Source organism: Tyto alba, unplaced genomic scaffold, assembly GCF_018691265.1.
Source record: "Tyto alba isolate M040663 unplaced genomic scaffold, T.alba_DEE_v4.0 Super-Scaffold_7, whole genome shotgun sequence".
Lineage (NCBI taxonomy): Eukaryota > Metazoa > Chordata > Aves > Strigiformes > Tytonidae > Tyto > Tyto alba.
In genome coordinates, this window is record NW_024881328.1 from 12,777,351 (window position 1) to 12,801,588 (window position 24,238).

General features: G+C 39.6%; 1 protein-coding gene across 3 annotated transcripts in view; it reads left to right on the forward strand.

The window, feature by feature from the left end:
* The window catches only part of ADCY5 (adenylate cyclase 5), a 221,972-nt gene that overhangs the window by 92,410 nt on the left and 105,324 nt on the right, over positions 1-24,238 (forward strand). The window contains exon 1 of one of the 3 annotated variants that reach the window (XM_033003548.2): positions 7,615-7,668. The exons of the other annotated variants lie outside the window; for them this stretch is intronic. Within the exon in view, the coding sequence (XP_032859439.1) occupies positions 7,618-7,668 (51 nt within the window). The 5' untranslated portion in view covers positions 7,615-7,617. Of the gene's footprint in view, positions 1-7,614; positions 7,669-24,238 lie in introns of those variants that run through there. 3 annotated transcript variants of the gene reach the window in all.

Genomic DNA, 24,238 nt, shown 5'->3' on the forward strand with positions numbered 1-24,238 from the left:
CCACAGATTTACTCAAATGGTAATGATTCAGCTTTCTTTTTGAGTAAACTTAGCAGAAATACTTTCTTCTTTGAAGAAAGTAAGTGGGCACTTTCAGGGCATCTCCATGGCACTGTTTCTGAAAACAAAGCATAGGAAACAGCATATGGTTTTACATCTGCAGACTGTTTTGACAGTAACCAGTCCCAGGTACTTCAGAGGTCAATTTACAGAACCCAGAATAAAGCAGTTAATCCGCCCAAGGAAGTTGCTCCTCTTAAAGTCAATAGCTTGGAGGTTAACATAAACTCTAAAGTGTTAGACCTGTAACTCCTCCACCACTCAACTTTACTGAGCTCTGTTGCTAGACACCTCTCCGGACAACTGTCAAGAGATCGGTCCAGTTTTTCCTTGAACCTTGATCAGACTTTGGCTTCAGTAGCATCATTGACATTTGTAATTAGGTAAGCTTTACTAAGGTCCTGGTTAACTTTCGAATAACCCATTGAACTTGATTTATGCGAAAGAATAGAGGATTCTGATATCCATTCTGCCAGTTGTTTGTGACAGTACATACTTCTGTTAATCAACCTATTTCAGGTAAGCAGTTCCAGTCTTCCCATGTCATTTTTGTGAGAAACCCCTTTCCTCCCATGCCCTTGATCGTTGTCATCTGTTTCTGAGTCTGTTTCAGTTCTTCAGTGTCTTTTAAAGGAGAATACTTTGGCATGCAGTCTTCTAGATGAGCATGAGCCACTGATTTACAGAAGTCTGCTACAACTTTATTGAAAGCAAGCACTTATCAATTGGAAGGTAGATGGGTTTCCTTATCCATAGCTCTGTCCTTAAACCCTGCTGCTCTGTGATTAAATACAAAGATCTCAGTGAAGCAGAGTCCAGTCAGAAGCCAAATTGCAGGACTGAGATTGCTTTAAGCAGGTAAATTACTTCTGACCTATCAAGGCTTCAGTGTCTGAAGGGTTTACATTTTAGCAGTGAACAAAAGCAGTGTTATAAATGATGTGGTTAGGAAGATGAGCATGTTTTTTTCACTATACTGTAAAACTGGCACATGAAAAACAGCCTGAAGATTTAAACTAATAGTGTTATTCTTATTTTACTTGTGTATCTTATTATTTCACATCCGTCATGTTTGTGTAATTGACTTTTGTAGTAAGTCCATAATACAAGCAAATTGTCACCAATAAAGCAGATGGAATAAAATTCCTTTTGAATAATGTAATTAAGAAAATAAGCACATCATAGGAAGGAGCTAGTATGTTGCTCTCTCTCATAGAGGAGGAACTCATCATCCATGCCAACCTCTGTTGGCAAAGCATGAGGGTGCTTTTTCTCTTCTTAAGTAAGAGATTGTTATGCTTGTTTTTTCATTTGATTTTGTTTTAAAAAGCCTTATATAGATGATGATGTTCATAATTACTTCTATCTCATTGAAATTGGTGAGAGTTTTGGCCTCTTTGGGAACATTGTTGAATCTCATAGTTATACAAGCAAGAGTGCATTTTCCTCTTAATTAGAAAATAAGTGTTTCTAACAAATAAAATAATTTGAGCATTTATTCAGTCTGTTTCATTCTTTTAGCATAAGCCAACTGAAATGTATAATCCTGAGACATGTTAATAGACACACTGTATTTATTAAGAAACTGTGCCATTTAAAAAGCCACACTCATAAGATAATCCTTCCATCTTGCTTTTTTAAGTTATTAAGTATCTGCTCATGTTAGTTTTGACCTGTCTAAATTATTACGTAACATCTCTGGAGTTTGGGATTTCCTAGCTTCCATAGGCAATCTATTTCACTGCTTAATTATCTTTACCTTCAGAAAGTTGTGTTTGTTCCTTAAAAAAAAAAAAAAGCTAATGATTAGGGTAATCTGCTTTTTTTGCAATTAACATCTTGTCCTGGCTAACTGACATGAAGAACAGATGATTTTCCTTATGTTTTTGTAGTAGCCTTTCATATATTGAAGAATATTAACATGTCACTCTTGCTTCCCTTTCCTAAACCAAACAACTGTAGTACTTCTTACAGGATATGTTTTCTATCCCTGTAATCATCCTTGTTCTTCTCCTGTTGGAGCAGCGGGCAACAAATGCTGGGTAGAATAACAGCATTGCTGTATATGTCATGCAGACCATATTCCTGTTCATATACCAGTACCAGAGTTTCTGTTGCTTTATTAATATTTGACTTCATTTCATCTCCTTTTATGTGATGAAACATGTCAACTACATCATGTTGTGCTTACAAAAAAAAATGTGGAGATACTGGGCTTGGGTATAGGAAAGGAGAATGAATATTTTCTTAATTTAAGTGTTAGTTCTAACATTACAGTTTTGCTGTAGTTCTTATAGGCACATTGGTAAATATTACCCTTCTCTTATTTAAATGATAATTGCTTGTGGCCACTGTGATAAAACAAAGAAACTGCTCATAATTTTACAAATGGTTGCTTTATCTTCTTGTCCTCAGGAAAAAGTCTTTAAGTTAAATACAAGGACTAGCCAGAAGTAGGGTAGGAACAATAAAGCAATAAAGATCTAGAATAGAGGAAAGCTAGTAAAAATTGTAGCAACTATGTCATTTACCATTAATGCTGTGTTTTATTAGTTCTGATTTTATCAATATTAATAATTATAAATTACTGTCTCATAGGGTCTTGTACTTTTGTTTATTCTTAATGAGGTGAAGTGATTCTTTCAGTAATGATCTATGAATTGTTTTCAGCATATTTTTAATGCTTGGCCTAATAATATGGACCTTTATTTTTTTGAGCACCAGCACATTTTTGTGATGTCATTTAGTATTATGGTATCTCAGTATTTCTCATGTTCTTGAGGAGTGTTAAATTGGAATATATAAAATCAGAAGGCACCACAGCCTGAGTTGATTGACTTAATTGACTTGGAGAGAATGATAAAAACTTAAGCTTAAGACTTTTTAGTCTGAAAAGAGATCAAATGTAAAACAGACTACCAGTGATGCTGCTGAAGATGTGAGGAAATCCTTCCAACAACTTGCATCTCTTTATTTGTGGCCATCTTCTGACATCTAGCACATTCCAGACCACAGCTTAATTAAAGCAATCATTATAATTTTACAGAAAGCTGCAAACTGTTAGATACTCTGGCATATGCCACAGTCCAAGCATGAGATGTAGAAGATTTTACAGTTCACTTCTGTTGAACACCAGGGTGTTGTTAGTTGGAGGAACTGTCATATAGGCAAATGTTTTATTCCTTTATCTAGTCTTGGGAGTTATGTAGTTGAGTTCAGCTGATGTTCAAAGGATCCAAGTTTCAGAAAGGAATAGTTAATTACATACCATCAGCCATGTGTTCAGAGTAGCTGAAATGTTTTAGGTAAGTTGTTTTTATAACATGCATAAGAAATATGAATGTCAGTTATAGTCCGGATCTTTTTATGGTTTTATAGTTTGAGATGCTGAAGATAATGCCTGAGTGTCACCATTTTCATGTTGAGATTAGTTAATTCTAGGTGATGTAGAAGAAAATCACATTGTTTGTGCAGAAAATGGAACTAGAGCTGGTATTTTCTCTGTGTGTGATGCCAACAAAGAGGAGAATTCCATGCCATGGCTATAAAAAGCTGAAAAATATGTAAGTATAATGAATAGCTGTTGCACACTCTTCTAATAAACTCTGTGTGTCTTCACATTTTTTTAAAGTGATGATAGATGTCAGGAAAACAGTACGGACTAGAATTTAAGGGATACAATAGTCTTCTTTCTTGGTTCCCTGACTATGCAGGTTGAAGAGACAGTCCCATGTAGCTTTATTTCCCCATCTGCCTCTCATTATTCCTGCCCAAAAGGTGTCAGTGTGGAAGAGCTGAAAAGTGCTGATCTGGTAGAACAATTGCTTTTTCTCCCCACTTAGCCAATTTTTGGCTCTTAGCACAAGTGCTATGATTCTTACTAAGAAATACCTTGAAATGAATAGAGGATAGGAAATGCTGCATCTCCAAAGATTATCTAGCTGAAACCCAAGGCAAGAGGCATCAGCTGGGTACAGGTGGGATGGGGAATGTGAAGGAACAGTCAGGATATTCTGTGTGATGGACAGACACACTTCAGTCTTATTCTTTTGGACATGTATCATACTGAGTGCTCCCATGGCATTACCCTTTGTGGGGAAGTCAAACTAAATCTGAAAATGGAGAGTCCGAAGGAGGCCTGTGATGTGGCTTTGCAGTTCATTCTGGGAAGTATCTGCCCATATGTAGGAGGCATCGAGGAGCAGAACAAGGGAAAAGCAGAAAAACATTTGTTGGAAAAGTACAATAAATAATGAGGTGAGAGGGTGGATGGGTTGAGGATGGATGGTACAAGCTTGTGCAGATAGAGCAAGTCTGACATGGAAGAGAAGCTGAGGGTTTTTTGTGTGCTGTGTGGTGAATGTGACCATTTTGCTCCATGAGCAGTAAGGCCAGTTGGACAACCTGTAGTAGTTCTTCGACCATCGGAGAGCCCAAATTACAGTTGTTAAGCCTGACATGGAGACGAAGCTAAGGATCCCAGCAGGCAGTCTACCTGCATAGGTGGAACTTTTAATAGCAGCATTCGCAAACACACCCAAGTATGTTTTGTCTCTGTTGACCTTGCAACCCAGATTGTTAATAAATTCAGTGCAAAGACACTTGAGCTGGCGGGTTGCAGTCAGGTTGAATATCACTGACAAATGAACTCCTTGGAATTATCATTAGTGCAACCTAATAAACTCACTCTATCTTAAACTAGAGTTATTAAGACTTACATGACTTTGATCTATGCCATGCCAGACATATTGTCTTGAGCCAGCAAAAACTCAGGTATTTCTGCACTGTGGTGTTGTCATGTGAATTTGTCCACTGCCTCACAGATGTCTTAAAAGAAGAATGAACAACTTAGGGTTTCTATGTACTATCATAACTAGAATAAAACTTCCATAAATTCTTACTTCATGGCAGATCTAAAGGAGATAAATGAGTGCTTGAAAGCTGTGAAGAAGTAACTCTTGGGAGAGTTTGGCAGCATTGCTAACCTAATGCAATCTTGAACTTATGTGGCACATGCTGTCTTCCCATAAACCAACATTCAGGTCTATGCACTGAGTCCATCCCTACAATGGGTATTTGCACTATTAGCACTCTGTTCTTTCACTGTTGCTTATTACTCAGTTAATCTTTTATGACTTACTAAGCATATTCACTCAAAAAGTTGTCACCCCCACAATGCTTCAGTTTCAGGTAGAAAAATTAAATAAAAAATAGATTAAGAATAAAACGGGAACAAATGAGAATCTTCTGACTAATAAAGTTCTTGCTTATTATCTTATTAATATTTGCAAACAGTGCTTCTGTATTAGGTCTCATTGAAAATTCACCATAATGCAACTGTCTCTTTTAATTCTAAAAAAAAATGCAAGAGAAGGAAAGTATAGATAATGGATATTTTTTAAAAATAGAGCAGACTTCAAATTTCCCATCAAGGTATTCCTTTACAATTTTATTTATTCCTTTTTCTATAAGAAATCCCTCTAAATAAAACTACATTGGCACCTCTAATTTAATATTATTTTCCTAATGAAAACATCTGCAAATTGAAGTTCACATTGATAAGCATATAGATCTCATGATCTAAACTGAAAACAACCAAAAATGGTTTTCTTCTCTCTCCTTCACAGTGCATCTTGGACCACAGGCAGAACATAGAGTATTACAGTAGGGCAGATTATATGGATATAATAGATACATTATTAATTATAGATGAAAACCAGAATTTGAATGGAATTGGGTATGTGTTCAAGCTTCATAGAACTGCTTATTTTCAGAGTTATGTCCAAATTATGATCTGTACTGTATACTGGTAAAGTAGTAAAAGTTTGTTCAGATCATCTTTCATCTGAGACCAAAACACACACCAAGATCTGAACCTCACAAAGAACAGCTGCAGGACTGAAGGCTGTCATGGTTTCTTAGGAGATGTAAAGCTCTAGGATGTGTGCAGAACACGCTGTGGTTAAGAACCAGGCTCAGAAGCCAAAGTAATGTATTGTACTGTCATTTTGTAAGGAAAAGGCTTTTAGAAACCAGCAATCCAGTGTAATTTGAAATACGTTACCACTTAAGCAGCAAAGCAAAAGCAGACAGGCACCCGCTGTCCTTATTGTTGAACCCAGCTCTGAAATGAAAAGCTTCAGAATGTAACTGAAGATTTATTGGGGGAAAAAAAAAAAATCTACTGACATGTCTGAATTTAAAAGAGATGAGAGAAATAACATGGCTAAAATTCTTGTCTCATCCTCAGGAGAAATAGCAGCTGTCATTTTTATTGCAGTGAGAATTTTAAGATGTTCACTTTCATCCCTGCTGCAATTTAGTAAAGTGGTATGTACTGAAGAAGTGACCAGGAGATGGCTGGGCACAATTTGTGCTGGCCCACCGAAAGCCAACACTTGGGAATAAAGAAGATAAAGGGAGTAGTCTAAGCTTCTCAGGTTTTGTGAAATAACATGTAGGAAAACGTGGGTTCCCTGATGGGGGAGAGAAAGGGAAGACGGCTCTGTAACCTGTCCTTGGTTTTTGTTCCCTGGTCAGCTTCATACCTGAGGTCAGTATCTGACAGAATTGTTGTGGAAAGTTCGGCTTAATTTGTTTTTCAGTGAAGAAATACTGCTGTGTATTGTAGCCACTCATGTAGACTCTAACTCACTTTAGCCCCTTATGAAATACGTGTCCATCCTAGCACCCCATTCATCACCAACTCCACCCGTAGGTTAGGCTTTGTCAGGGAAAAGAGGAGGTCAAAGGCTTATGTTTCCTCTATGCTTTAGGTATCTCCAACCACTGGGAAGCTCAGTGAAGTTTCATCACCCAGCTGGCCCTGATGCCTGAGGGCACAAATTTTCTTAAATATTGGATTGCAAAGATCATCGTTCTCTCTATTTCTATGAAGCCAGTAACTGTATAACATATGGAGTCCCCTAGGTCAGAATATGCTTGTAAAATTACTCACTATTGTTATTATCCTCTTCTCTGAGCTGTTGCTGTTCCAAGTGGTGGGATTACTTTGACCACCCTGCCAAGAAACAGGAAACAAAGGTACGGGAGTACTTACTTTTGTACAAAATAAGTGAATGATTGGGACTTCAGTACAGTATTTCGTGTTGTGATCCATAGATACTATGCATATAATTGGGAAAATGTGATGAAGGAGATGTAGTAGTTGAATATGACAGAATTGTAGAGGTTAATGAAGATTAAGGAAGACTAGGGCAAAATGAGGTGAATGGACATGTAATGCATTTTTGTCACTAGCTAGGCACAGAACGAAGAGTAACAAGACTGATTTGTGTGTGTCATGGGATTTTAAATTAACAACCATTGTTTGTGGCTGGAAGAATATTTTGGGGAATAAAAATATTTATTCCCACAGCTTCCACTGTGGGAAGCTGAAAGAACATGTCTGTTCAGTGTGCCGTGGTGATCTAACAGAACATATGTCAGAATTAAAAGGAAGAGGGCAGCAAATAATACTTCCCGTTGTTATTATTAGTAGGCTTTTTCTGTCACTGATCCCGTTCTACTTCTGCTGCACCCCTTTGTAGACGAGTGATGAGAACTGAACAAAATAATGCCTACCCAAGGTTTGGAACATGTCCACCGGTAGGTTCCCCATTTTTTCTTTATAGAGAAAAACTTCTATGCTTCAGACCATAAATTGTGGTGCAGGTTAGGAAGATGCTTCCTTCTGTATGCAGTTTACCAGCTAATTTTACTCTGAAGAGTTTGTTTACCTTCTACTCTATCTTACCATCCACAATCAATTACTGGATATTGGTTATATTTGCAGTGATTTTTGTGTTGATTATGTATGCTTCAATTACAAGTATTTTCATATCTGATACAACACAAAATTGAACTGCCTTTCACTGGTGATCAATTCTGTACAGGCTTTAGCTCCTAGTCTGGACAAACATGAATACTAAGGAACAAACTAAACAAGGAAAAATTAAAAATGGATGCTATTCTGACTGTATTCTTTAAGCTAGAGTAAAAAACCCATGAGGTTTGCATCAGTGCTGCAAACTCTTTGGGCAATAAAAGATGTGTATGTCAGTGCAAATATTGAAGACCCTAACAATTTTAGAGAGAGAAACTGGGAACAAGATCAGAAATCAATTAAAATAACCTGGTAATGAAAGGGCAATGGTTTTTAGAGGATTTTTGTAGATAAATTGAAAAGGTAACAGCAGAGAATGATCATAAAAATGACTGATGCTGTGAAACAATCTTATGCCCACAAAATGTGTGTTTGTGTTAGGTGGGGACTGAGATAACTACTAACTAGCTCCTTACAGACCTTACTTTTCTGTTACACTGTAAGTGTGCAGTTAGGGATTAGGACCTTAATGTAGTGAGTAATGTGCAAACTCCTAACAAAGATTTTATCTAGCCCATAGGAAGGTAAGAGGTGACTGTTAAGTAGTGTTAATGCTCTATTTGTTCTCATGTTCTAAACATGCCTTTGAGAGCCACTGAATTCATCTTGCTGTCAGATTTTTCTAATTTAAGGGTTTTAGTGGGAACTCATAGAACTCAGAGAAATTATGCTTCAAAACTGGGAGTATGGATTATTTTCATTAAAAGTTATCTATAGAAATAGGAACTGGCTCATGAACCCTTCAGTTTCATTTTGTATCGTTCCACATGAAACAAATTGGAACTTGGACAAAGAGGTAATGACTTTAACTTTCAAATGTGTCAGCCCTTTTGTTTGTGCAGTGCTTAATTCAAGATACGGATTACCTGAAATTCCCGTGGACTGCAGGGTTCCAGCAGGAACAAAACTGCCCTACATGACTTCACATGGAAAAATAAGATTAGGTAACAATAACATGGAGTTCCTTCCTGACATTTGATTGCAAGCTTCACTTGCTAACTCCCACTGAAATCCATCCAAGCTTGCATTGCATAGGACAGAGCAGAATCTGTCAGAGAAGGTACTAAGTGGTGCGGAAATCAGCTCCATTTTCCCCAGCTCTATTAGAAAAAACAGTTCCTCAAGGAGAGATGAAACATGGAATCACTAAATGAGCCTAGTCTGTAAAGATTGCTTCCTGCCATTCAGCATAAAGTAACCCCCTTTCCACATGTATTTTTCCTTGAGGAGTGGTAGTTAAAAAGGTATGTCCAGTTTCCACTTCTATAGAAATATAGTTCATTTTGCCATGATGCTTGGCCATCTAGTTTTAATTTTTCATCCTTAGAAAGCAAGGCATGTAACTCGCTTGCTGTTAGAGCTGCTTTTCTATGTGGGTAGCCTTTTTTCCTCATTGCACAAGTTTGCACTGCACTTCTCTCCTCTGACTCTAAGGGCAGTCTGACATCCTTTTGCTTTGGTCTTGATGTCTTCTGTAGCCCTTGAAAGTTTGCATTTCACGTGCCTTACTGCTTGTTGTGAAGCCACCCAATTTATTTGGGACAACTCTCCACTTGATAATCAGCTTTTTTTAAGCTGCATCCATGAATTATTTCTGTTTGATTCAAATATTTGCTTCTACCTTTCCCCCAGTCTGCCTCTGTTCTAATGTTTCATTAAGTTTTCACTTCAGTTTTGGGGGATGGATTTATGTGGAATAAATATTGACAATATTTTGACAAGTTGGCATATTATATTTCTTGTGTAAACATGATTATAATAATCTGTGGCCTGTTTTAAACCAGTGTTTGGAGCTCAAGGGCTGTAAATGGAAGTGAGTCATGGTGGTCTACTCTATATAAACATAATAGGAGTTTGATTGATTTCCAAGATCAGTTAGCATTACTTGATTGGAAAGGGTTGCTATGGGAGAAGGAAGGTGATAACAAAAGTAAGCAGCTAGTTTCAGAGCATGATGGCAATCACAAGCTCTCATCACATGTAGAGTAAAATCTTCAACAGGGTATTTTTAGACCTTACCTTAATCATGGAATAATGTAAACATTTGCTGGAGTTCTGCCTCAGCGGAGCAAGAAGCAATATTTGCTAGAGAAAAAGGAGCAGCGGGCAGGGTCAAATCAGCTTATTCCTTGGCACACCACAGCTGAGATGGCTGTCTGATGTGCCTCCCAGCCTACCAGTCCACTCTTGTTTTTCCTTTCTGATGAATGATCTCCAAGGCAGCCAGGTTTCTGTGAGCTCTCAGCAGGGGATGTGTGGTGTTGCGAGTGTGAGGTTTTATGCTTGCTTTGGAAAAGGCTGGCTTCACATGCCTTCTCTCTCATTTTGGCTAAGTCCCTAGAATAGAAATGTGTCCAGTAAATATTTAATTCCAGAGATGCTGCCAAAAGATTCCATGCTTTGCGATTGCTTCGAGGTTTGTTAGTGTGAATCAGATTTTATTATTTCTTAGAACTTATCTTACAGAAGCAGAAAAAATGGATAGAAACAATAATCAAAAAAATTAGGTGAACTGCCAGGCAGTAATTTCTAACTGCACACCAATACAAGCATGCTACCTGTACCCCGTTATTTCCTAGGAATGATACCATGCTTATGGCAGAGCTGTGAGCAATACCTCTTCTATCTCTGGCTCAGCATTTCTGCCTCTTGGTTCAGTTCTGTGCTGGATTACAGTAGATGAGGCTCTGAAGTGTTACAAACTTTGACTTCATCATACTGTGTCATTTAACTACCCACCTAATTGCAGCACTTCTGTTCTTATTTAGCCTGCCTGAACATATTTACAGAGATAAAAATAGAGCAAGGAAAGAACAGCAGCTGCCAAGGCTAGGTTTAAGTTAAAGACCACCTAGGAATGGATTAAAGGTGGAAAAACTGTTTTGCCTCGGGACACTACTGCTGAACAGCAGGGAAGAAGGAAAAGGGGAGAAAAGGTGAAAGGAGCATTGCTAAAAGATAGGGAGAAGTGATGGTGCAATTGCCACATCTAAATATAAGCAAGTTTTAAGCATGCTCAGATGAAAGCAGGGGTGAAAATTAGTAAAGAAGTCACAAAACAGGCAAGCAGTAGTACATAAAAATTGCAAGGAATTTTAATGAATGCATCATATTGGAGAGGTCTGAAGAATAGCGAATATAGATGGGTATTTGAAAAATCTAATTCATTTAAGTGAACTGTGAGGGTGCTCTCCTGGGTGATTTCAGTTGTGATGTCAATTGACAAATAGAAACCTTGTGCTTAAATCTTGTTTTACAGTTGTGCACTCTTTCTTCTTAGAGATAGGGTCTTAGCAGTTGATAGCTGTTAAACAACGTTAGATTTAATTTCAGCTCTGCACTTAGACTTCATCAGTTATAAATGACAGAAGAGGAGAGAGACCACAGTGCATGAGTCAGTCCAAGAATGACTAAGCTGCTGTAGTGATGCAGCCGTGAAAGACAAGTACAACCCTGGGATGGAGTCAGTGAAGTGCTCCCAATACAGGAGGGGATTAGTAGCTCTGTCATACAGTGAGCGAGACCTTGCAGCATTGGGAATACTGCATACAGGACTGGTTAGCCCGGCTTGGGAATTAATTACTTGAAACTAGACGTGTAAGAAGAAGGGCTTCTGGGGTTAGCAAAAGAATGGGGAGTCTCTCTCACATAGGGAAATTAAAAGAAAGTAGCTTCTCCTTATTTACAAAAAACTAACACTGAATATTTTAAAATATCATGGTTTACCCTATTTTGTATATAAATGAGACAACTGAGAAAGGGAGAAGACTGAATGAAACCAGAGGACAGTGATCAAACCAAAAAACCTGGTCTGTGAGCAAGTTTGAGGTGAAGGTTAGAGTATTGTTTCTACCTCTTCAAACAACATTGTTTTAGGATAGCCTATGCTGGCTCTTCCTCAAATATCTGCCCTTCAGCTAAAGTTCCTTGGTCCTTTAGTCACAAACAGAAATTTATACCAAAGTTGTCACTCAGTGGCACCCAGCTGGCCCACAGCTAGAATCTGAGGAATATTAGCGGAGATCAGATTTGTATAGAGCACATGTTACAATACATTTCCAGCTGCTTCTTACTTGTATGTATTCACTACACAAACAAATTCATCATCTGTCAGCATCATGACAGCATGCTTGCTTGCACGCATACTCAGCATATTTAGGACTTCTGCAGCTTTGGGGCAATCTTTTCAATTAATGTATGCAACTAAATCCAAGTTTAACTTGGATTATTTTAATATGAAGCCTTAGCTCCTGTTTGTCTATCAATATAAGCATTACCTCAGCTAGAACAGGCACCCAACAGGAGCTGTTTCTGTTCTAGTTTGATGCATAGTATTTATGATCAGTGAGAGATCTGCGTAGTAGGGATGAAAAAAGATAATTATATTCAAGAGTCACCTACATAAATCTGTGAAAGATTGCCTGCGACACCATGGTCCCAGTTTCTAACCATCTATTTTACATTCTCGCAGTGCTTGAGTAGCAGGATGGCTGTCGCGCTAGCTTATCGGACCAATTTTAAAGGGAACACATGCTCTGCGATAACAGTGGTATTGCACTGACTGTTGGCAGCAGTTCTTTTTCCTCCTACCCTTTTGCTTCAGTTATCATCATTTTGATTTGATACGCTGATGTTCTTTTAAAAAACAACAACAACAACAAAAAACAACAACAAAAAAAACCTTCTTAGTCAATTTAAATCTAACATATACTGTCAGAGGAACAGTTTTGGTTTGTTTTTTTTTTCCCCCAGCTTTGTCTTTTTAGTGCTGTTTCAGGTCAAGTTCTGTCATTTTACACCTGTCCAACCTTGTGAAAGGCTTCACTGGGGTTGTACAAGGACAAGCGTGGGTGGAACTCAGTGTTCAAAACCTTGTATGGCTGTTGACAATGTGTGAGAAGGGAAGAGCCCTCTGCTTCCCAGACCCCAAATTAAGCCTGCAGGGCTGACAGCAAAGCAATTCTTGTAATGGTACATGGAGCTAATTTGTTATGAAATCAGAGAAGCAATAAATTTGGAAAAACCCCCATTCCAAGTTTAGAGTAGTCTGGAGGGAAATTACACTGTGAGCTCTATGCTGTGCTGCTGCTAACTTGCTGTCTTCCAGACTTGGGCAATGATGGAATATGGTAGGTTCATCCTCTCACATTTTCTCTTCCCTGATTTGGGGGAATGCAGATTTCTCTACTGCAGCTTAAAACTAAGTGAATTCTTGTGGGGTTTTCCCCACCAGGTTCTCAGGTGTGCCATTCATTCACAATCCAGAGCTGCCAGTCAATGGGAAATTCATGTGAATTTCGAAGAAGACATGGCTCAGCTGGTCAGACCCTGACACTTCTTGTTCCTGCTGCTCAGGGCCAGCTGTTAACCGACAACAGCAGAAGAGCTCTCCAGCCTCGGCAGAATGAACTAAGCTACATCTGCAACATGTTTTGCAGGCAGATGTGAGCCTGACTGGGCCAGCTAGCAATCTGTGGCTGAATTAGCAGGATCCTGAGCTCCGTTTAGGAGGGTCACTACTATCATTATGGCACCTGTATGGCTTTCTGCCCCTCTGCATCATCCATGGTGCTCACTTCCTCTGCCTGTGAATACCCTGTAGATGTACTCAGCACACTCAGTACCCTTTGCAGATGAAGGATAGTGAGGAAAACTTGAGACTGGTGATAAGGTTGGGTTCCGGGCAAAGCAGGTTTTGTGTGACTTGTGAATAGTAAGTACTTGAATTTTTAAGGCATCTCCCATGCCAAGCTTTTTCTGTACAGGCACCAGCCAGGAAACCCTGGTCAAATGCAGGATTTCTACACTCTACTATTCATTAAGGTGCATGATTTTATTCAGCTCTATCATTGTTTCTGAATTCATGACCAGAAAGAAACAGAGGTCCTGCAGATAGTGTAGGCTATGGGAAATTGCAGCACTGCTGAGATAACATAGTTGGTACCAGTACGTCCTGCTCTCATGCTTTCCAAATTACTTTTGTTAAAATAAACAAACAAAATAAGAAAACTCTGCTGGCTTGGAAACCCTTAGGCGTGCTTTCCTATTTTATGTTGAAAAGATTTAAAGAAAAAGGCATTGCCTGTTTGTTATTTTCACTGCTTCTTTTTTACAAATTGCTTTAAAACAAAGCAGGTTTTATTCATTGTTGTAGGAAAATACGTCTCTGGGGAAGACAAGGCTGGCCTAGAAGGAAGAAACAATACTTCAAGTTGCTATTTGAAAGTAGCCTTCATGGATGTGTATTGCAGCTCAGCAAGTTGGTTGGGGTTTGGGGTGGTAGAGTGGATTCAACAGCTTGAGGTCTTAGATGATAGGAAACAACTGTTCTTTATGCTGCTGCAAGTGCACTGATTTATTTTCTTAGAAATTAAGGGTTTATTCTGACCAGAGTCCCATTGAAGGCACTAAGATAGCCTTTGCCCAAGGGAAAGGACCACAGGTTAAATCATGAAGAGTAATTGCACTGTGTATTCTGTGCCTTCCACCAGCCTCTCCGTGCTGCCACTGGTGGGCCATGCTGTTTGCAATAAATTGCTATTAAGCTATTCTCCCTAGGACCAGGACTGGAGCTGCATTGTGCTAGATGTAGTAAAGCTGCATAGTAACAAACTGTAAACTGTTCTCAGAGCAGCCTGATTAAATACGAGAAGGGATATGAAATGAAAATAATCCACAACCACGCTCAGCCACATGCTGATATTGAGTAGCTGTAGGTTGTATAGTAGGTCTGCTGCAGAGGTGGAAACTGGGCTGAAGTCTTCTGTGCTGTCATTGTGTGCTAAAAAAAAATAAATTTCTTTATATTTTTGTTCTCACTTAACTATTCCAATTTATTCCACTAGCTCTTGTCCAGAGAATGGTGTAGATGCATGTGCAAGTGTGGCTGGATTACAGCTTTGTACTTCAAGATTGTTTGCTCTCAGTCCTCCAGTATCCCTATTACCATAACTGAAAGATTGCAAGATGCCTGGCTATGGCACTGGCAGGAAAGGCAAGCATCCCTGAGCGTGTTTCTTTTGAAGTTAAGATTTTGTGATTAGCATCTGCATTTATGCAAGATACTTTATATGCAAACTTGTATTTGTTCTGGTTTGACCTAAAGAATAGTTAATTTATCATTTGAAATGGACGCTTCGAAGGCATGAGTCAGCTCAGCCATTTGTTCCTCAGTTTCTTTCCTCTCCCTGCATCCCTGTCTGTTTGATGGAGAATTGGAAAGGAAGGAGCGACTTCTGTCTGGATGGATCCTTGTCTCCTCAGACCCAGCAGTGGCCAAGGAGGTTCAGTGTGGCTGCATTGTTTTTAAGTACACAGGGACAAGAAAGCCTGAAAAGTAACTTTTATGTTCATGCTTGTTGGGAACACCGTAATAAATTAAAAGCTTGAGAATGCCTTGTTCGAGTGCAGTCTGTACCGGAACATCATCAACATAAGCAAGGAATCAATCTTTCATCCAAGTATGTGGTAGCCATGGGTCTCAATCCCTTTTTTGGTGTTATTTTTTCTTTCCCTCCCTGTTCCCTCTAACTATTAGATTTCTGTGACTGAGCACATGGACGTGTCGGTAGTGCTTAGGCTGGGTGTAGTACTGACAACACAAGGACTGGAGCTCTGATTGATTTTTCAAAGGGGAAAGGACTGGCAGTATTGACATGGCACAATGTGGTGGGTGCCTTTTCCCCCTTTGCCTTTAGACTTCTGAAGTTGCCAGCTCACTGTGGCTGCCAGGGGCAGCCTGGACCCTGACCAGTGGCTCCAAGTCAAGGAAGGGTTTCATGAGGCTAAATTCAAGATGAGGGTAAGCCACCCAGTGTCTGCAGCTGAATTCAGGGAGCCCCTGAGTGTGTGTGTGTGTGATGTGGATGCAGAAACTCAGTTTCTGCCAAAGTCAATGTGCAGAGCTGTGTATTAAAGCTCTGCTGACTTAAAATCAGTGGGCTGTGACATAAGCACATTGGAGAAGTTGATTTAAAAGGGGTTTCAGGCTTTTTTTCTGCAGGTGCTGAACTTGATCAAGACTGGTAGCACAAACTATAATAAAAGAGGAGACAGGGACATGAGAAATCCTTTGTGATAAGCCATGCAGCAGTGGGGTGAGATTGTTCCTCACTGGAGTGTATCAGAAGTATTTGTAAAGTCATGTCTTGCAATCATGGGTTCTGTGCATTTACGCTGACCCCACAGCTCTTATCATATGTGCAGGCATTCAGACAACCATGTTGGAAACTGCATCCCATCTTATTTCTCTTATTCTTTTTATTGTTTTAATTAATTTGAAGGTAAAGAATCAAAACAGAATTTGGGACCTCAAAATCTCTGTGACTGCAGGAGTCAGCACTTAATGGCAACTTTGCCTTTAGTCACGGCATTGAGTTACTTTTGAAGCCTTTGAAGTCAACAGGGCTGGAGGGAGAAAGCGTTGTGTTGTTTCTTTAAAAAGAAACATGCTTCAGTTATATTTGCAGCTGGGGTTTTAATGACTGAGAATTAAAACATGTTTTATTTGGCCTTTGTTTTTAGTGCACTTTTCTCCCCTTAGGGGGACTCGAAGCCAAGGCACAGCTTGACATGTAGCGGGCTGCAGCATGTTAACGTAGCCATCATCAGCCTCATCTTCTCTTTCTCTGCGGAGCTCAGCACTCATGATCTGTGCCCCCCATGACACGAGTCTCCCAGCCTCCCTGGTTTACTCACCTGGCATCTTTTGCATGCACTGGGTCTCTGCTCACACAGCAACAAGCAGTTTGCAGCTGGCTTTGTGGCTTGGAGTGAACTGAAGTAAACTTTATGTGTTGGCCCTGGAGACCTTCATTTCTAATCAACTCCTATTAAATTACTACGAATCTGATAAAGGGAAAGAAGCTCAGTTTAAAAAGGTGCAGATAGGCACTTAATGTGATTTAATGTATGTCTAAATAGTTTAGCTGCTTATCTGCACATCTGGCCTAAATATTTGTGCAAATCTGACCCATACTTTTTTTTTAACCATGCTGGCTTTGGAAGGAGAGAAGGTAGACTATGCAGTTAATAGGTTACAGCTTGTTTCTCTGTTGATCCTGGGAGGCTCAGCCATCCTGCTGACCCTGTCGAGTACAAGAAAAGGTGCTTGGGCAGCGATGGCAGTGGCTAAGTGAAGCGCTGTATTTTCCAAGAGGATTATGTCCCTGCCTTGCTGTGTTTCTGCAGGAACCAGTGCTGACACAGGTATTAGACTCCTAAGTAAATGTTTTGAATCGGCCTTTTGGCTTGTCCTAACTATTGTGCAAGACTTCTATTGCACCTGTGTCCCATTGAGAGGGGTTTAAAAGTACTCTGACATGAGAAAATGGAGTCATATTTTCAGCTATACACTGGATAGATCCTGCATGGTGGAATCTTTAGCAAACCACATCAAAATGGTGGCACAGGCACCAATAAATACTGAACAGCACCTTTTTTTGTCCTTGATTTGTAATCCCTGCCTGATTACCAGTGTTGCTACATTTTTTGATTGGCAGGCCACATCAGCTGATTCCATCGACTCACTCAAGCAACAAGAAGATAGGCTAAATTTCATTTATTTATATATTTATGTGATAGAAAGCAGTATTTTGCAGTGCGAACTTTTTAAAGTAGGGAAAGAGGAGACATAATTTTATTACTGGACAGACATCTTAAGAGGTTTGTGCTTGTTTGGCAGATAAACTGACAAACATCCCAGCTCATACTGTCTTTCTGGAGACTATTTTCATCATTCCTTGAAAAATTAACAGAATTATACTGTTACCTGGTGCATTGAATTTCAGTGAATATCATAGTGATCATTCTGATCCATAGTCCTTTGGGTACTGAGGACAAACTGCTTTATGGTTTCATTGAGACCATGAAAAAGGGCCAGTGAGATTCCTACATGCCCTTCTCATACTTGCAGATGGAAAGCTCTGTCTCATACAGAACAGAAATAATTCTTTGATTCTTTTTATGAAGTTGTTTTTCTTTAGATCACAATGGCTTTATTCCTCATTATCTGAGATTTTTACAGTGTCAAGTGGTTCCCAGCCCTTCATGAGTTATGGACCTGGAATCACTTTCCCTTCTCAGAGTTCACAGAGCAAAATATATAGCTAAGGCAAATTCTTTAACATTACTGACTTCAAATGATGTAGCAAGAATATTTTGCTTGGTTCTTCCTGTATAGTTGTTCTCATAGAGGTTGAGACAGGGAAGAAGCTGGTGAATGCTTTTGTTAAAGTATTGGGCAGTCTGGTGCTTGAGAAATCTGTATGCAAATCCTGGCTTTGCCTCTGTTTTCTTCTGACCTTGGACAAATTCTTTGCTCACTCTGTATATGAGACATGAGGATAACATCTCTTTCATTTGCAAGACTGGTGTAAGAATAGATCTGTAACTGTTTCAGGGGTCATGGAGGCAGGATATGTCATCAACCAAACATATGCCATTTTATCACCACACTTGTACACTGCTGTAAAGGAAGAAGATTAAAAAGAAAAGATGTTTCTTATGTGTCCTAAAATTCTGACAGGCCATTATCACCTATCTACTCAATGCAGCACCACCATCAGTCTGTCCAGCTTCTTGTACTGGGCATCTGAGTGGGATGGTGCCCTTTGGGTGTCTGGGCTTAGTTTTGGTTTTGCTGTTTTTTTTTTTTTTTTAATTATCAGGACACAGATGGGAAAACTTGGAGCATTCATTTTGTCTGAACATGTGTTTGTCCTCTTCAGTTATTTTCCCTGCCTGTCAATTTTCCCTCTGAATAAAAGCAGTAGGGAGTAGTAGACAGTTTCTGTTTTATAAGGTATTTCCCCTCCCTCCCCTTGCTTTCTGTGCCTGGGAAGATAGTGGTCTGGAGCGGATTCCCTGCAGCATCTACGCTATTGCATACACATGCTTGTGACACTTTAATAGTAGCTGTCAGATAACGTTAACGTATTGTTGCTACAAATAAATCAAGCAGGGCTATGAGCAAAGAAGTGAATCAATGAGAAAGGACAGTCTCATCCATGGCTATCAGAGAAGGCCACCATGAGTATTGTCTGGTCACTTCACTAGTGAAATTGTTGTCTGTGTAAAGACGTGATTAGTGGGGATACCCTGTCCATAGCCAGAAACCTTCCTTTCCATGAATACCCAAAGGGCCTAATCTGAATGAGGAGAAGAGGAAGCCTTCTGAGATATCCTTGAAGACTCTCTCTTTTTAAGTCCTGAGGACTGACCTTTTTTTTGTGATATATGTCTTTCTCTTGAGAAAGACATACTGTGTTTGGGGTACTGAAAATATTGCTGCAGCAGGGTCCTAAACCTCACAGTTTCTATCAGATGATTCAGTGCGATTGCAGTGCTAAACCCTGTGGCAGCAGAGGATATTCAGATTATGTTGAACAGGCACTGATTGCCTGGCTCAGACGAGTGGTCAGGTAGACCCTGAAGCCTGAAAACCCTGGCTGGCCTCCTGGCCCTTTTTCTAAGAAAGCTATAGCTAGTGGAGCTAGCCACCAGAAGAAACAACTGAGTGAGGGAAAAGCAGTTGCACTGAAATTTCTCCCACAAAATTATAGCCCTCATTTGTCAGTGTGCTACCACTTAAGGATCTCTGTTCTATGGCTCTCTTTATACTTTGGAGAAATTCATTAACTTGGTATTGCTTATAAAAGGCTCTTTGTCTGATAGTTCAGATGTTGCCAAACTCAGGAGTGCAAACTGCACCTAGAATACTGTCCTCCTACTGCTTGTGGAGATCCTGGAATTATCTCTTGCATTTGAACACTCTGTTAGAAAATCAGCGAGCAGTAAGTTGCTTACAGCTTAGATTGCGATGTACTCAATGCACTGCCTGCGCAGGCTCTGAAGATACACTGGTAGTAGAAGTTTGGCATCTGAGAGCTGACACAGTGTGGCTGGAAAATTACTGTGTTAGTTCACCCTCCTTAATGCTTGTTGACATAGTTTTATGAGGTTGTGATAGACTACAGGGAAATATAGATCATAAACTTAATGTATACCAGACCATTGCCTGGTTCCTGAAAAGCATTAAAGTGTCACTTTGAGTGACTCTGTGATTCAGATGAGTTCTTTGCAAGACTGAAAGCTCAGAAAGTTTCAAGAAATTTCAAAAAAGGAAAAAACTTCTTGCAGAAGCAGTTGCTTTTACTGTGTGAAGGTAGAAAATTATTTCTTGAGGAACCAGCTATAGAAAGGAGCATCACTACTTTTTTAAATTTATACATGATTGTCATGATCTTAAAATTCTCTCCGTGACAAGTCTTTTGTATTTCCTTAAACTGGTGAAGGGTTTATTATGCTGAATTTGACAGGTTAATGATCAAGTAGGAAATCATATAACACTTGTTAGTGCAGTTTCTGATGATACAAAATTAACTCTCTCCTTTCTATAGCTAAAATCAGAAACTAAATCTAGAGTTTGGAGGTAGGGGAGACATTGTAGCAGGTAAGTACCAAGAAGACTGCCTCAGATCAGCGCTCCGTCCTCCCCTACATATGCATTGCATTTAGGATAGCAAAAGAAACATTAACCTTTATGCTGAAGAGTCAGTAGCAAAGTAATGGGATTTTGGAGAAATATTGTGTGGGTTATTGTAATGATAGATTGGTCTAATGAAGGGTTTCTTGAAGTATCATTTTCTGAAGTACTAGGATTGGAGTTTTGGCTGTCTAGCAGAGGTAGCAGTACATGGTGTTTTGTATGCTGGTTTGAAAGACAGAGTCTATTTGAAGTGGACTGCCACTCTTTATTCAGTCATTAGCTTCCTTGACAGAACCACTATGACAGCTTGGTTTGAATGGAAATGTCTGTCATATGGGCAGTCTCTGATAGTATGATGAGGGAAGCAGCACAGCAGTATGGACAGCAATGCTGACATGCCACTGCTAATAATAAGGATAATATCAAAAAGTGGTAAAGCAGTAAGAAGCGTTAGAGGCATTTGCTTTGCCAGCACTGGTCTAGAGTTGTGCTTAGGATTTTAAGAGCAAAAGACCTCACAGTCTGTTTTCAGTCCTTGTGCTCTGTGTATGTATTTTAATAACTTACGTTTTTTCTGTTTGAACAGAGCAAAGCCTGGAGAACAAACTGTTCTTCTGGAATCCTGTAGTTCATTTATTCCCAGTAGATTCCAGTGGGAAATAAAATCAACAGCCTCTCCACTTCTGAACAGTGACCCTCACTGTGATTGCTAATACCTCTCAGTGTCTGTCTCCATTGAAACTCAGGATATAATTGCTTTCCCAGAACATGCAGGGGAATGAGAACAGAGATTTTCAGAAATTTTAAAAAGTACATGAATTACATCTGATTTTGGGTGCCCAAAGACTATCCTTTACTGCAGAAGCAGCTCATTTGTTTCAACTGCTTTTAGAAATTGAACTTCTTATACAGAGTTTCAGCTCCTAAAACCACCTCATCAAAGCATCTTAATGAACTGGTGACAACTGTACGCTTGAAAATCTTTGAGTGTGTGGGCACAAATGCCAAAAATTGATTTCCCTTAGGGGCCACAAGAAAAAAAAAAAAAACAATTTTTTTATCTTCTGCATGAATTTTTTATCACTTCATGCTGCTTAAAGGGTTTAGTGACTGAGCCCTGCAGCACAGGATCCGGAGAATATTTCCAGTGTGCATGCCTTGAAAATGCACAAAATCATTTTGAATCAGGTGTTGCCGAGCAGTTAAAAATGGGGTTTGTAATTCACACAGTGAGAAAGGGAGATAATAGCCAAATGTCAGACAGGAAAGACTGATTTACCAAAATAAAAATGGAAGGGAACCTGGGCTAATGATATCTGGTGAATAGAAGGTCTCCTAGAAGTGCCAAAGTCATGGTTAAATCTTAATCCTAGAGGTCTGGACTGTAACTCCATTTTCTGTATGCCTTGCCAAATAGAGAAGGACTAGAATTATACTTAGATGGGCAGAAAACAGTGTAGTTGAGGCCTGAAGATCAGAGCAGGCTGTAGTGGAAGGGGGAAATATATGAACAAAAGTTATTTCCAGAAACATAATTGTTTCTTTAAAAGATAAAATACTCTGTGATAGTTGTAAAAATTAGTGAGGATAACTTCAGTGATTAAGTAAATTCCGTTCTGTGTGAATACAGTACTTGTGATGCTGTTAATATTTTATGAGTCTTACCACGAACTGCTTGACTACATGAGGTAAAAGGTAGAGAGAGAATTAACCAAATGTTTGTTGTTTCTCTGAAGACCCATATAGCAATCATACTGTGGGGAAAATGATAGCACATACTGGCAACACATGTGTTAATTATAAGCTACTCAGTGATGGAGGTTCTTTTGCCTTGTTTTGAGAAGATCTGACACAGATGTCTTGTGGACCTGACCAGTGTCTCAAATAAGAACAGTAGGATTTAATGTCTAAGTAGCTATGTACCCTTGCTGTCTTTGCTTGGGTTGTGCAGATGCAACAATGGCAGGATTTGGCCTTTTTCAAAAGCTGGTGGGGCTTTAGGATGTAATTCATGAGCTGGAACAAGACTGTTCTTGGCTCAGCACAGAGGTTCTGCAGATCAGAGCTGCTCGCCATGGGAAGAAGTGCATCCAGCCTCCCATGGGTAAGCAGTTGCAAGGATTCAACCTTGGAGTTGGAGAATATGACCTCCTTCCTTGGGAGAGGAGAAAAGGCTTTCCTGTACATGCTTCAAACTGCCCCTCCTGGCGAAAGGAGGTTGTAACGGAGCTCTGGCAACGCCTTGCATCCTTGGGTTCCCCTCAGATCAGCCTGGCTTCAAGCCATAGCACAGTATAGAAGCAGCATTATTTCCTTGATCACTGGTGATCTCCGCATGTTGAGCAGGTGTCAAGTGTGGTTCCCCAAAAATATGGACGTGCCCATGGTATGTATTAATGACAGAGTTGAAGACAGTAGTCTGGGCCCACTGTCTGCTTGCCGAAAAGCTTTCTTCTGAATGGGCTAAGTTCCCACCTTGCCTATCTCCTTGCTGTGCTTCCTGTGTTGTATCCTATATCAAGTATTAGGAAGTTGGGCATGGTGAAACTGGAAATAGTTTAAAGGGGAGCAAAGGTATTTAGTTGCTTAGTGCTTGCTGGTGATGGGTTTTTGTATAAGCTATGTCAAGGAACACTGGAATACAGAAATAGAAACCTTACATACTTAAATGAGCAAAGATGTAGACTACCTGTCTTCTTAACCATAAGATAGCATGAAGAAATGTGTGTTGTCTGTTTGATGCAGCTGTTACAGACAGAGTAGCTAAAAGGGGGCTTGACTGAACTCCTGCTGGGTGGAATTGAACTGTAGCTGGACTGAGGCAATTCTGCAGAGCTGGTGAAAAATTGAGATGCCATGGCACAGGGTTATTCATCTCCCCTGAGGGAATTGCACCTGCTGTTAATAAGATGATTTTCGATGTCAGGGATCTTTGACTGCTTCCAGACACTTTAGGAATCAGTGTACTTGAGCACATTTTCCATCTGCATTTAGACCAAGGAACGACTTTATCTCCCCAAAATGGAAGCTGTTACTGCCAGGTGCATCTTTTGTTCCTTTAATGCTGGAGATGATGTTAGGGACTCAAACTGAGAAGCAGGAGCAGAGCTGAGAAGGCATGCTTGCAAAGAGGCACTTCATGATCAACCAACTTTCTTTACTATTCAGTGTCAGCTACACTGACTTCCACTTCTAGCAGTTTTTATGATAATATATAGGATGGTGGACTTAGGACAATGTACTCTTTAGATCTTTCTTTCTCTACCCTTACCCTCCCCCAAGAAATCACCCTGCTCACATTCCCTGAATGAAAGTAAGTCATGGGAACTAATCCAACCTTATATTCCTGTTTCTGTTGTTTTCAATCTCTAATTTCCTTCTTTAATTCATGTGGATAGATAGCTTCTAGCATTTTAATTCCTGTTGTTTAGACCTAATGTGTGCATAGTTGGATGAAATCATGATTAGATGCTAGCGTCTGGCCCATCTGTAGTGTTAGGAAATGGTGGAAAAGGTAAACATATTCCGTGGAGTACAAGTCCTGGATATTCACTCGTATCGAAAGTCCAATAAAAAATGGTGCTTATTTTCCAACTAGTTTCTCTTTGAAAGGAGCACAGCTTGCTCTGAACTAATTAAACAGCCATTTGTAAGATAGTTCTTCCTGATTGTTCAGTGCTGATAATCAGATATAGTAATATTACTCTGTAAGAGTGATATTTTAAGGGCAAATTGAATCTGTGAAGTTGGGCAGTCATGCTAGGAAATGTGACACATTGCATACTGAGCCTTGTTTGAAACTGATA